The sequence below is a fragment of the Poromitra crassiceps genome (genome assembly GCF_964638095.1).
Source record: "Poromitra crassiceps genome assembly, chromosome: 2".
In the NCBI taxonomy this organism is placed as follows: Eukaryota; Metazoa; Chordata; class Actinopteri; order Beryciformes; family Melamphaidae; genus Poromitra; species Poromitra crassiceps.
The window spans coordinates 66,704,487-66,717,623 of NC_139624.1; the positions used below are offsets into that span (position 1 = coordinate 66,704,487).

Below are 13,137 nucleotides of genomic sequence, written 5' to 3' on the forward strand. Positions count from 1 at the left end.
AGTTATTCCTAGGCTGCAAACTTGTTTTAACATGCAAATCGGAGTGCTTTCTGACGAGAATAAAGTAACGTTAACGTTACGTTATGTCAGACTATTTCTCACCCCATGCGAAAGCCCCAAATCGGCCATGAGAGGCGAGGGGCAATCCTGCTGCTCCTGCGCGCGCGCCCGCGGCCTGGAGCTTGGGGGCTCCTGCATGAGGATGCGGCTGCCTCCCGCTTGACTGGCCATGAGAAAGCGCTTCCAAGTCGGACTGATAATATAAACAACATCATTTGAGCTTATCCAGGTCAGATATTTATAAAGTAATGACACATTCAGCGGGAAACTAACTATAATTAACACATGTGCCAACTTTGACGACATTTGGTTCAGTAGTTTAAGAGCAAACAGGTTTTTTTTACTTCCTGAAAAGTTTCTGTTTTGGAGATTCGAGGTCCTGGAACGACAGCAGCGATATGTTTTCAAACAGAAACCACCTGCTGTGTAATATGTTTTCAAACAGAAACCACCTGCTGTGTGATATGTTTTCAAACAGAAACCACCTGCTGTGTCATCTGTTTTCAAACAGAAACCACCTGCTGTGTGATGTGTTTCCAAACAGAAACCACCTGCTGTGTGATATGTTTTCAAACAGAAACCAGCTGCTGTGTGATATGTTTTCAAACAGAAACCACCTGCTATGTGATATGTTTTCAAACAGAAACCACCTGCTGTGTGATATGTTTTCAAACAGAAACCACCTGCTGTGTGATATGTTTTCCAACAGAAACCACCTACTGTGTGATCTGTTTTCAAACAGAAACCACCTGCTGTGTGATATGTTTTCAAACAGAAACCACCTGCTGTGTGATATGTTTTCAAACATAAACCACCTGCTGTGTGATATGTTTTCAAACAGAAACCAGCTGCTGTGTGATCTATTTTCAAACAGAAACCACCTGCTGTGTGATATGTTTTCAAACAGAAACCACCTGCTGTGTGATGTTTTCAAACAGAAACCAGCTGCTGTGTGATATGTTTTCAAACAGAAACCAGCTGCTGTGTGATATGTTCTCAAACAGAAACCACCTGCTGTGTGATATGTTTTCAAACAGAAACCAGCTGCTGTGTGATATGTTCTCAAACAGAAACCACCTGCTGTGTGATCTGTTTTGAAACAGAAACCAGCTGCTGTGTGATCTGTTTTGAAACAGAAACCAGCTGCTGTGTGATATGTTTTCAAACAGAAACCACCTGCTGTGTGATCTGTTTTCAAACAGAAACCACCTGCTGTGTGATATGTTTTCAAACAGAAACCACCTGCTGTGTGATCTGTTTTCAAACTGAAACCACCTGCTGTGTGATATGTTTTCAAACAGAAACCACCTGCTGTGTGATATGTTTTCAAACTGAAACCAGCTGCTGTGTGATCTGTTTTCAAACAGAAACCACCTGCTGTGTGATATGTTTTCAAACTGAAACCAGCTGCTGTGTGATCTGTTTTCAAACAGAAACCACCTGCTGTGTGATATGTTTTCAAACGGAAACCACCTGCTGTGTGATCTGTTTTCAAACAGAAACCACCTGCTGTGTGATGTGTGTTCAAACAGAAACCACCTGCTGTGTGATCTGTTTTCAAACAGAAACCACCTGCTGTGTGATATGTTCTCAAACAGAAACCACCTGCTGTGTGATATGTTTTCAAACAGAAACCACCTGCTGTGTGATATGTTCTCAAACAGAAACCACCTGCTGTGTGATATGTTCTCAAACAGAAACCACCTGCTGTGTGATATGTTTTCAAACATCCTGTCTGTCTCTAAATGGGAAGGATTTGCTGTCCCAAATAAGCCAGCTGCCCTCCCAGTGCTCCCAATCCAATATGAGCATGTTGCATCTCTGCAAACCCCATACAGATCCGTTCAATCTCAACATTTGTGAACCAAAAATACGATATAATAATAATATATTATATTATTATATTATATAATTATATATATAATAATATCAACATTTGAACGCTGGGGTTTGATTGAACCCTGCCCATCCAGCACCCTGACAATGACACACCCTTCCTTCCTTCCCAATGTGCTCTTTCGACAGCAGACTGTTGTTATTTACACAACCACTAGAGGTCAGTGGTTCTCAAGCTTTCTCACATCAAGGATCTCTAAACTGACACAATGTGATTAGATTTAATGTTTTATTACAGAAAATGTATGAAACCCAAAACAGTCATACATTGTCATTGTGTTACTTATGGATGGAATTATAGTGAAACAAATAATTCCCCTTGTAGCTGGGGATCCCCCTGGAACCCGCTCAAGGAGCCCTGGGTGTCCCCGGACCCCACATTGAGAAACAGTGGTCTAGGCGTAGATTAATATTAGAGACACTGTGGAGCGTGTCATCATTCAGAAACCACGCCCAAAACGGGGGGGAAACAAAAACTCCCCCCAATCCTGGCGTTCTCCTATGTCACGTGTTGCACACAAAGATCATATATACAGAAGATGAACACTCCAACTTACTTCCTTGACAGCTATATCCACATTTTTCTTCTCGCCAATTCTCAGTGGCTTCCTTGTTTTGCTCGGGAGTACAAAAAAACTTTAACTGCCGATGTTTTACATTTGTTATCTGCGCAGCCCACCACACAACAGCTTTTAGCTATGTTTAATTAAAGGAAAATGACACTGGTGTGTATGGGAGTGAATGGAGAGCTTTCCCCCGTGATAGGCAATGACGTAATGTAATGGGCGTGGCCTATTTCATGCAGTGTCTCTATAGACGGGTTTCTTGTATACAAACAATGGGTGTGGCGTGCCTGCGCAGGGACAGAGGATGACGAGCAACGCATCGCGCAGGGACAGAGGATGACGAGAAACGCATCGCGCTGATCGCCCATTGGTTCAACACAGGTGCATCACAAACCCCCAGTGAAGTGTAGAAACTTCAATTTTATATCTATTCCAAGCTGTCACTCTACATTTTACATAAATACCACCTGTAATGCCTACATTAACAATAAAATAAGTAATCTGAAGGGCTGGGTCATTTGAGCAGTTTGTGTGGGTGGCGCTAATGCATGTTTTAATTTGTTTACAAACTTGTTGATGCCTCACCTGACTGCGCTTGGCTGCTCTCGTCTGCTTTCCAGGCGAGGCAGCAGTCAACTCAAACGAGTGTGTGGAGCATACATGTCTAATGTGTGGAGCGGCTTTCTACCCCGGTGATGCGCGCGCATTTATGTGATGACGTTGCACAGAAACCCGTCTGTAGCGTTACACAAATCTAATGTTGATATGCAACGTATTGCTGGTTCACAAACATTGAGATTCAACGTATCTCTGTGGGTTGCAGAAACATAACATGCCTACATTCTATGGACTTCAGCGCTTTTTCTTGGAGTGTGTATTTTGTGTATTGTGTGTGTTGTGTGTGTATCTGGGCCCTCAAAGTGACCCCCCTGCCCCCTGCACCCCCCCCCCCCCCCCCCCCTCGTTCCCCGTGCAGGCTGTGTGAGTGCACGGAGGCCGAGGCCGAGGTCATCCTGCAGCTGAAGAACGAGCTGCGCGAGAAGGAGCTCAAGCTGACCGACATCCGGCTGGAGGCGCTAAGCTCCGCCCACCACTTGGACCAGATCCGCGAGGCCATGAACCGCATGCAGGTGAGGTCGCTTTTTTTTCTAAACCCAATGAAAACTTTTCTCAAAACTTGCAGTGCAAGTTGAGGAAACTGCTTTGCCATTTTGCAGAGAAATCGTGGGAATTTTGAAAAATTGCAAACATAGACATATAAATTGTGACATAATCAGTGATGTCATAAATCCTTCCCGCTGAGGTTATAAATTGGATGACTCTCGTTTTTAACAAATTCCTGCAGAATGAACATTATATGACATGCAAACCATTTACTTCTAGGTTACTCGTATCTTCATTATTCTTGTTTCCAATATGGCAAAAGCTGTTATGATCATAATTGTATCAGTCACTTTCTTGTCATTGAAGATAAACTGCAAAGAGGCAATCTTGCACATTGCACATTCCATACTGGAAGTACCAGTATGGAGTACTGCATTGTTCACAATCCCTCATGGACCCCCCTGAAGGAGACTCTGGACACTGCTGTGCAGTATCCGCTGGTCAAACTGTGCTGTGCGACACGTCTGTGGTGAGGCCAGAGGAGGTCGGGGGCAAAGCGCTGGTGCTGATGAGAGAGGGCTGTGATCTCAGCCAGAAAGCGCTGGTTGCTCAGCACCTTGGGGCTACAGCTTTGCTCATTGCCAGCAAGACAACTTTGATCACTCCATCAGCCAAGAAGTCAGAGTATGCCAAGATCCACAATATCCCCCTGTCTCTCATGGGGTACAGGGACGTCCTGGATGCACAGCAGGTGTTTGGTGAAGGAATGCAAGAGAAGCTGTATGCTCCCCCTCACTCCAAGATTGATCCAAGCATCATACTCATGCTACTCATTTCCTTATGCACGGTTGCCCTGGGAGGCTACTGGAGCGGGGTGTGGGAGAGAGACCAGTTGAGCAGTGGTGCAGCGGGCGGTAAGGGTAAAAATAAATTAGGTACAGTGCGTTCAGGATTACGTCCTTATCCCCACTTTCTGCCTAGCCTCCGCCACATCGCTGCTTAGTTGTCTGGACGCAGTGAAGGACAAGATGGGCTGTGGCACTGTGAGTTTCTCTATCAGAAATGGTACCTTCTCTGTGAGGTCTCTCATACTGGTTGCAGTGTGCATTGCTGTAACTGTGGTCTGGGTCTACAGGAATGAAGACAGATGGATCTGGATCTTGCAGGACCTCCTCGGCATTGCCGTCTGCCTCCATTTCATCAAGACCATCTCGCTGTCCAATTTCAAGATTTGTGTGATTCTGCTGAGCTTCCTGATTGTGTATGACGTCTTCTTTGTTTTCATCACTCCTTTCTTCGCCAAGAATGGGGTGAGCATCCTGGCGGAGGTTGCCTTGGGCCCTGATGCATCTGGAGAGAAGACGCCGGCCGTGATGCCTGTCCCACGGTTCTCAGCCTGGGCTGAGACCCTGTGTGAGAGGAAGTTCTCCATTCTGGGCTACGGAGACATCATTGTTCCAGGTCTGCTTGTGGCCTACTACAGCAGGTTTGATGTGTGGATCAACAGCACCAAGAAGGTCTACTTCATCAGCTGCTGCATACCCTACCTGTTGGGCATGATAGTGACATCTGCCGTGATGTTGTTGTCTGAGATGGCCCAGTGTGTTGGCAAAGTCGAACAAGCTCACCACTGGCGGGAAACTTTGAAAAAAAAATCCTATTTTAAAAATGTATTTTATTTAAAATGCCCCCATGACGTACGGCTACGTCCTACGGCTTCATCGACGTATGCACAGCTACATGTCAATGGGAATAGTAGTGGAATATTAATTTTCATTAGCCATGTAAACAGCTTGGTGGGAATATTGTCTTTTTCTGGAATAACCGGAATATCAGTGTGCATGTGCATGTAGTGTGCTGACAGTGTGTTGCTCAAGGGCACTTTGTCATCAGATCCAGTCATCCAATTTCCTTGATCCAACAAAGCCAGTCAAATTGAAAGACTCCTAGCCAAAACAAAGCAGCAACTTCACACATAGTTCACACAGAGAGGAAAACTATCCAGAGATGATCTGAACATTCAGACTGGCACAAGTCAAATGGTGTTTTTTCCCTGAGGCGGCGTGGCGTGAAAGCTGCCAGCTTGTGGTACTGCAGCAGAAATACATTCTCTGGTCAGAAAGCTCTCCAGCGCTCCCGCTGGCCTGCAGCAGAGATACACTCTCTGGTCAGAAAGCTTTGCAGCGCTCCCGCTGGCCTGCAGCAGAGGTACACTCTCTGGTCAGAAAGCTTTGCAGCGCTCCCGCTGGCCTGCAGCAGAAATACACTCTCCACTGGTCAGAAAGCTCTGCAGCGCTCCTGCTGACCTGCAGCAGAAATACACTCTCTGGTCAGAAAGCTTTGCAGCGCTCCCGCTGGCCTGCAGCAGAAATACACTCTCCACTGGTCAGAAAGCTCTGCAGCGCTCCCGCTGGCCTGCAGCAGAAATACACTCTCCACTGGTCAGAAAGCTTTGCAGCTACATGTCAATGGGAATAGTAGTGGAATATTAATTTTCATTAGCCATGTAAACAGCTTGGTGGGAATATTGTCTTTTTCTGGAATAACCGGAATATCAGTGTGCATGTGCATGTAGTGTGCTGACAGTGTGTTGCTCAAGGGCACTTTGTCATCAGATCCAGTCATCCAATTTCCTTGATCCAACAAAGCCAGTCAAATTGAAGGACTCCTAGCCAAAACAAAGCAGCAACTTCACACATAGTTCACACAGAGAGGAAAACTATCCAGAGATGATCTGAACATTCAGACTGGCACAAGTCAAATGGTGTTTTTTCCCTGAGGCGGCGTGGCGTGAAAGCTGCCAGCTTGTGGTACTGCAGCAGAAATACATTCTCTGGTCAGAAAGCTTTGCAGCGCTCCCACTGGCTGCAGCAGAAATACACTCTCTGGTCAGAAAGCTCTGCAGCGCTCCCACTGGCCTGCAGCAGAGATACACTCTCTGGTCAGAAAGCTCTGCAGCGCTCCCGCTGGCCTGCAGCAGAGATACACTCTCTGGTCAGAAAGCTTTGCAGCGCTCCCGCTGGCCTGCAGCAGAGGTACACTCTCTGGTCAGAAAGCTTTGCAGCGCTCCCGCTGGCCTGCAGCAGAAATACACTCTCTGGTCAGAAAGCTCTGCAGCGCTCCCGCTGGCCTGCAGCAGAAATACACTCTCTGGTCAGAAAGCTTTGCAGCGCTCCCGCTGGCCTGCAGCAGAAATACACTCTCTGGTCAGAAAGCTCTGCAGCGCTCCCGCTGGCCTGCAGCAGAAATACACTCTCTGGTCAGAAAGCTTTGCAGCGCTCCCGCTGGCCTGCAGCAGAAATACACTCTCTGGTCAGAAAGCTTTGCAGCGCTCCCGCTGGCCTGCAGCAGAGATACACTCTCTGGTCAGAAAGCTTTGCAGCGCTCCCGCTGGCCTGCAGCAGAAATACACTATCTGGTCAGAAAGCTTTCCAGCGCTCCCGCTGGCCTGCAGCAGAAATACACTCTCTGGTCAGAAAGCTCTGCAGCGCTCCCGCTGGCCTGCAGCAGAAATACACTCTCCACTGGTCAGAAAGCTCTGCAGCGCTCCTGCTGGCCTGCAGCAGAAATACACTCTCCACTGGTCAGAAAGCTTTGCAGCGCTCCCGCTGGCCTGCAGCAGAAATACACTCTCCACTGGTCAGAAAGCTCTGCAGCGCTCCTGCTGACCTGCAGCAGAAATACACTCTCCACTGGTCAGAAAGCTTTGCAGCGCTCCTGCTGGCCAGCAGCAGAAATACACTCTCCACTGGTCAGAAAGCTCTGCAGCGCTCCTGCTGGCCTGCAGCAGAAATACACTCTCCACTGGTCAGAAAGCTCTGCAGCGCTCCTGCTGGCCTGCAGCAGAAATACACTCTCCACTGGTCAGAAAGCTCTGCAGCGGGGATCAGATTATACAGTTTCACAGTGACGACTGAACGAGAAAACAGTTTTACTCTCAGGTAGTAAGGCTTTAATACAGAGGTCACCACGCCATGAGTAGCCTCCTGCAGGGGTTCCCAACTGTTTTTGCACCGCGGACCGGTTTAAAATGGACAATATTGCAGCAGACCGGGAGGATTAAGGATAGATTTATGGATATTAAACGCATAGCGCATATAGTTCACATGTTTGGGTATCAAATACACAGGACATATTTTCCTCGCATGGACATATGAAAACCAGAGCCATGTACTGTAGAGTAAAAGAGTCGTGACATCTCCATTCACTCCAATGGACCAGTTTTTTACATTGCAAACTTTTGGCAGAAACTTTTGGCAAAAAGGAACTTTTGGGAAGTAAGGTTCTGAATTAAGCACGGCTGTCGAGTTGCAGCAGAATGAACCGTTTGTGATGTACTTTGAAAGGGTCAGACGTTTAAAGAATCAAATTGTATTAGCTTTATTTTATGCATTCAAACGTAGCGCGAGCCCCCTTCCTGGATCCGCATTTTGGACCTCCGCTAACGCCACTCTCTTATTAGATTGCAACTGACCACTGGGCTTTTGTGTCCCTGCAACGGTCCCATGGAGAAGTGATATGCCCAGTTCAATGTTCAAAGCCTGTGTTTATTCTTCTTTCTCTCTCATGTCTGTACGATGTTATGTTTCTTCAAATCCGTACAAATCATTGTGGACAACTACAAGATAGAAATGCGTTTGCAACACTTTATGATTTCACTTAGTCGTCTTTTTTACTACACAAAAGAGGTGTGTGTCACGATCCAACATGAGCTCTTTTTAATGTGTGCGTGGAAAAAACAATTTTTTTGTGATCCTCTCCCTGCTCCTTTCTTTAATTTTCATGCCACCACTCCCTCTCTTAATGCACGCTATATGTGTCTCTCGCCCTCCGTCTCGCTCTCTCTCTGTCTCTCTCACTCTCTCTCTGTCTCTCTCTCTCTCTCTCTCTTTTTATCCCTGCCGAATCATATTGTTTCCTCGCGGCCCGGCAGCAAATACTTTGCGGACCGCCACCACTCTGCGCCTCAGGGATTGGGAACCACTGGCCTACTGTATGGAAAGGTTTAGCTGTAACAAAGTAGTGGATATACATGAGAATAAAAACATAAAACTGTAGAAAACAAGAAAGATCGCTAACTACTGTAGCTTCCTGGTTACTACAAGAGTTAGCATAGCAAGTCTTTGACCAATAATTGACTTGTCATTCTCAGCTTAAAAAAGCTCTCAAAGAGACACACACAGAAATTAAGCCATTTAATGGTCCATGAAATTTAATAAAAAGCTACCAAGTGCAGTTATCTTGATGCAAATAAGCTTTTTCACTCCAGTGTGTGTTTACTTTCAGTACCATCGCTCAATTTAAAGTAAGCCATTAGCACCAAATACAAAGTTCATAGACAAGGGTAAGATGCTAGATGATTTCAGATTCTCAAATTAAAATCACGTGAGTATTTATGCATTGAGTTGAGTGGATCTGATGGATCTGGACCTGGTCTCTCTCCTCCGATCTGAGGATCATGTCCGGCTTCTTATCTGAGACCTCAGCACATAGAGAGCTTTCAAGATCACGAAGGAGCCTTGAGTCCCTGTTCATTTCTGACCCTGCTGTAATTCATTTATTTACATTCAGAATAGTTGTTTCTGATTGGTAGATATATATTTTATTTATTTTATTATTTTATTAATTTATTTGTATAGCCCTAATTCACAAGCATGTCTCAGAGGACTTCACAGAGAATGTCTCTAGCTAGATCTAACTAAACACAATCAATGAACAAAATTGAACAAACTTCTATACAGTAAGACAACCATAGCTCACAAAAAAGCAAGAGCAGATCTGAGCAGGACAAACAAGTCAGGTATTCTACAGCCTAAGTGGCTCTCAAACCTTTTCACGTTAAGGACCCCTAAACTGACACAAATTAGACCACATTTGATTTTGTCCCAGGGACCTCATCTGATAAGATGTTTTGCTTTTAGATGTTTTATTAAAGAAAGTGTATGAAACCCATGACCACAATTATATTGTGTGTATATCGAGTGCCATTGTTATACTTATTATGGAAGGAATTATAGTCAAAATAAATGATTTCCTTTTTTGCTGGGGGTCCCCTGGAACCCCCTCAAGGACCCATGGGGGTCCCCAGAACCCACTTTGAGAACCACTGGCCTAACCTACCTGGCACCCCCTAGCCTTAGACCCTATCTCTCAAGAGTCATTTTCATGATAAAGATGTCTCCTCCTCCTTTGAAGCCACTCAGTATGACTCTTCGCTCTTTTTGTCACTGGACAGAACGAGATCGAGACACTGAAGGCGGAGAATGACCGGCTCAAGTCCAGCGGCAACGCCACGCCCACCGCCACGCCCGTCAAGATGGCCCGGCCGCCCTCTGAGACCTCCAGCACATCCTCGTCCTCCTCGCGTCAGTCCCTGGGGCTGTCGCTCAACAACCTCAACATCACCGACACCATCATGTCAGGTCAGTTAACAACAACAACCTCAACATCACCGACACCATCATGTCAGCTCAGTTAACAACAACGACCTCAACATCACAGACACCATCATGTCAGGTTAGTTAACAACAACAAAGGCAACATGGCCGGCACCATCATGTCAGGGCAGTTAACACATTGAGTGCCAAGGACGTCTGTGCACGTCCTAAAAAAAAGTAACGAGGAGTGCCAAGGACGTCTGTGGACGTCCTAAAATCATAATTCATATTATTCCATAATTCTGCTATTTAAGGTCGTACCCAGCCAGTGAGCATGAATCCCTTCAAGGGATCACACGGCGCCACCTTAAACATCTACACGGGAGCTGCGCCACCCACCTCAGATCCTTTACTTTGTGCAGGAGAAAGCGGAAAAATCCGTGATCAAAGGGGAAACCGATGCATGCTGCAGCCAGAGCCATATAGATTGCTCTGTCTGCAGCTGACAGTTGGCTGCATCCGCGCCCACAACTGAGCTCTTCTGCTTCTGTCTATCTGTCTGCATATAGTTTCTCCACACGATTCCCTGCCAGAAAGGCAGCACCCGAAGCCGAACGGCCAAACCTTTTCCTTCAGTCCCGTAACTCCCGTTTGCCATTTCCTTGTTGCGCTGGGATCCACCCGGGGCAAAAACGGAGGAAGCGAAAACAGACTGTGTGCGTGTGGGGAGGAGCCCGCAGCTCAGGGGGGGGGGAGGGGGGGAGAGGGGGGTGGGGCACGCAGGCTGCACAGAACCACACCACGCCACCACATCAGAAAACACCAGCCAGAGTCAGTGAATGTGCTTGAAATTAGAGTGCAAAAAGTATTCATAAAAGTGACTTTATCTTGAAAAGTTAAAGAAAAAAGCAGAAAACCCTTGAAAGTGCTCTTCTTTCAGAGGCTGTCATTTCATAATGGAACTGTCTAGAAACAAAATTTCTTCTTTGGAAGAAGCAGGAGTGTCCAATGTTTCATTAGAGTCCAGCCCTGTCAATATAGCCCTAATAGAAAAAATTCTATAGCTGTTTTCAACTGAATGGAAGTGAATCTGGCACAGGCTCCAGACAATTTTACTGAAGCGCTGTGGCACTCAATGTGTTAACAACAACCTCAACATCACTGACATCATCGTGTGAGGTCAGTTAAAACAACCTCAACATCACCAACACCATCATGTCAGGTTAGTTAACAACAACAACGTCAACAGCACCGACACCATCATGTCAGAGGCCTGTACTACAAAGCAAGATTAGTGGTTTAGCGAGGTAACTTCAGGTTTAAACCTGGTTTAGCCATACTACAAAGCAAGTTAACTTCTTACCGATATATATTTCCATAGCAACTTATGCTTCACACTTAACCTGGTCCGCAGCAGGTTAAGTTGCAAGGATAAGATTAGACCTTAAATACACCGCCCACGAACCAATCGAATCAGCAGTTTGGAAAAATGGCCAACCCCTTTCTGGATGAGTTTCCCATCTAGGAAGGAGCACGAATTGTAATGTTGAATTAATCAAGGACGAATAATTTAATTAAGCCCTACTTACCACTTTGGAATATGTTTTTATATATTCATTTTAATGCTCTCAAGTAGCCTAGATACGTTGTTTGACCCCGCTGATCGATTGCAGCTGAATAGTGAGTGGAGAAATATCACTAAACCGGCATAAAAAGGTTACATAAACGTCTCCAAAGCGCACGGTGCCGTGTGCGCAACGGAGCTGAGACTGACGTTGGGTTGGAATTGAAATGGTCATAGCCTACATGCTAGAATAGCCTACTACATCTAAGCAATTTAATATGGGATCACCTGCACATATCATCATCATGATGATTAATCATCTTAATCATATTAACACGTTCACTGCCGTTGACGAGATATCTCGTCTTAAAAAAAAAACGGTTGACTGCCATTGACGAGATATCTCGTCTTAAAAAAAAAAAAAAAAAAATTGACGGTGGGACGTCGATCAACCCCTTTTACATCTCATATTCAAATATGGGAGGTATTGAATGTGTATAATCTATTTTACCGACCCACTAAGTGGCGACAGTGCTCTCCAGACGAGAGAAAGCCAAGCAAAAACAGACGCGTGAGGAAGCCATTCTCATGAAAATGGATTGGCGAAAACGCTTTCGCTTTCGCGCAGGGAGCTGGCGGTGGGGGATTGCAAATTTGCATAATATGGCTCATTTCCACCGCAGGTAGTAGCGCGATCCCGCTCCGCTCGACTCGATAAATTGTCTCATCCCACCGGTTTAAACTGTCCCAGCCCGGGTTGTATTGGGGTCGAGTCGTGCTACTTTTCGTACCTGCTTCGTCGAGGTTCTATTCTGTCAACCCGGGTTCATACGGTGACGTGAAAACATTGTAGACGACTGATTGGCCAGGCAGAATCGTGTTTACTCTATCTACTGACTGTCAATGCGCTGCATACCAGTTTAGTGGGCTTACATTCTCTTCTGTTATGTTATTTCCATCAGTCTTTGTGTTGCTGCCTTCGCCTCTGGTGAAATAAAGTCGTGGCGGTGGTTTCAATTGTTTTCAGAGTGAAAAAAGTCCGCTGCTCAGCAAGCTCCTGTCGTTAGTTGAGCTGCAGCGCTCCGCTAGGCCGCAGCGGGTGTTTGGTGAAGCCGCGGTCTTGCCTGGTGAGAGGCTGCGGGGTACAGGGCAGGCTTCACTCTGTTGCGCCTCTTCCGTCCGCGCGCAGCGCAGCGCATGCCTGAGTTTGACTAACTACAAAGTGATATCCATTCTCCTGGCCGATTGTCAGATTCGCCCATGTACACTGTAGGTCATTTAGAGGCACCAGTATTTCAGTTTAAAAGTTCTGTGGATGGATTTAATTGTAACGTTATGTTATAGCCTACTATGCGGGGGCGGGGGTGGGTGGGGGCAGATGATCTGCGGTGGAAGCAAAACGTCCATCGAGCCGAAACGATTAGAGCCGAGTGGGGACGAGCTGTGCAGGGCTGTTAAATGTGGTGGAATTGAGCCAATAGATTACGGGTGGAACACACTTTGAAACACGCAGCATAAATAAGACCAGAATCGCAAAAGCTTCATCAAAGCTCTCAACCGAAACCCCAAG

General features: G+C 46.2%; 1 protein-coding gene and 1 pseudogene across 2 annotated transcripts in view; both read left to right on the plus strand.

The window, feature by feature from the left end:
* Nucleotides 1-13,137, plus strand: part of nav3 (neuron navigator 3) — a gene marked incomplete at its 5' end in the record, with an annotated part of 744,909 nt that overhangs the window by 695,239 nt on the left and 36,533 nt on the right. The window contains 2 exons of the mRNA XM_083631970.1: nt 3,499-3,652; nt 9,862-10,048. Coding sequence (XP_083488096.1) covers nt 3,499-3,652; nt 9,862-10,048 — 341 coding nt within the window. The remainder of the gene's footprint in view (nt 1-3,498; nt 3,653-9,861; nt 10,049-13,137) is intronic.
* Nucleotides 4,049-5,931, plus strand: LOC310791292 (signal peptide peptidase-like 2A pseudogene; annotated as a pseudogene). The gene is made up of 2 exons: nt 4,049-5,234; nt 5,777-5,931. The product of its transcript is annotated as a signal peptide peptidase-like 2A pseudogene (transcript).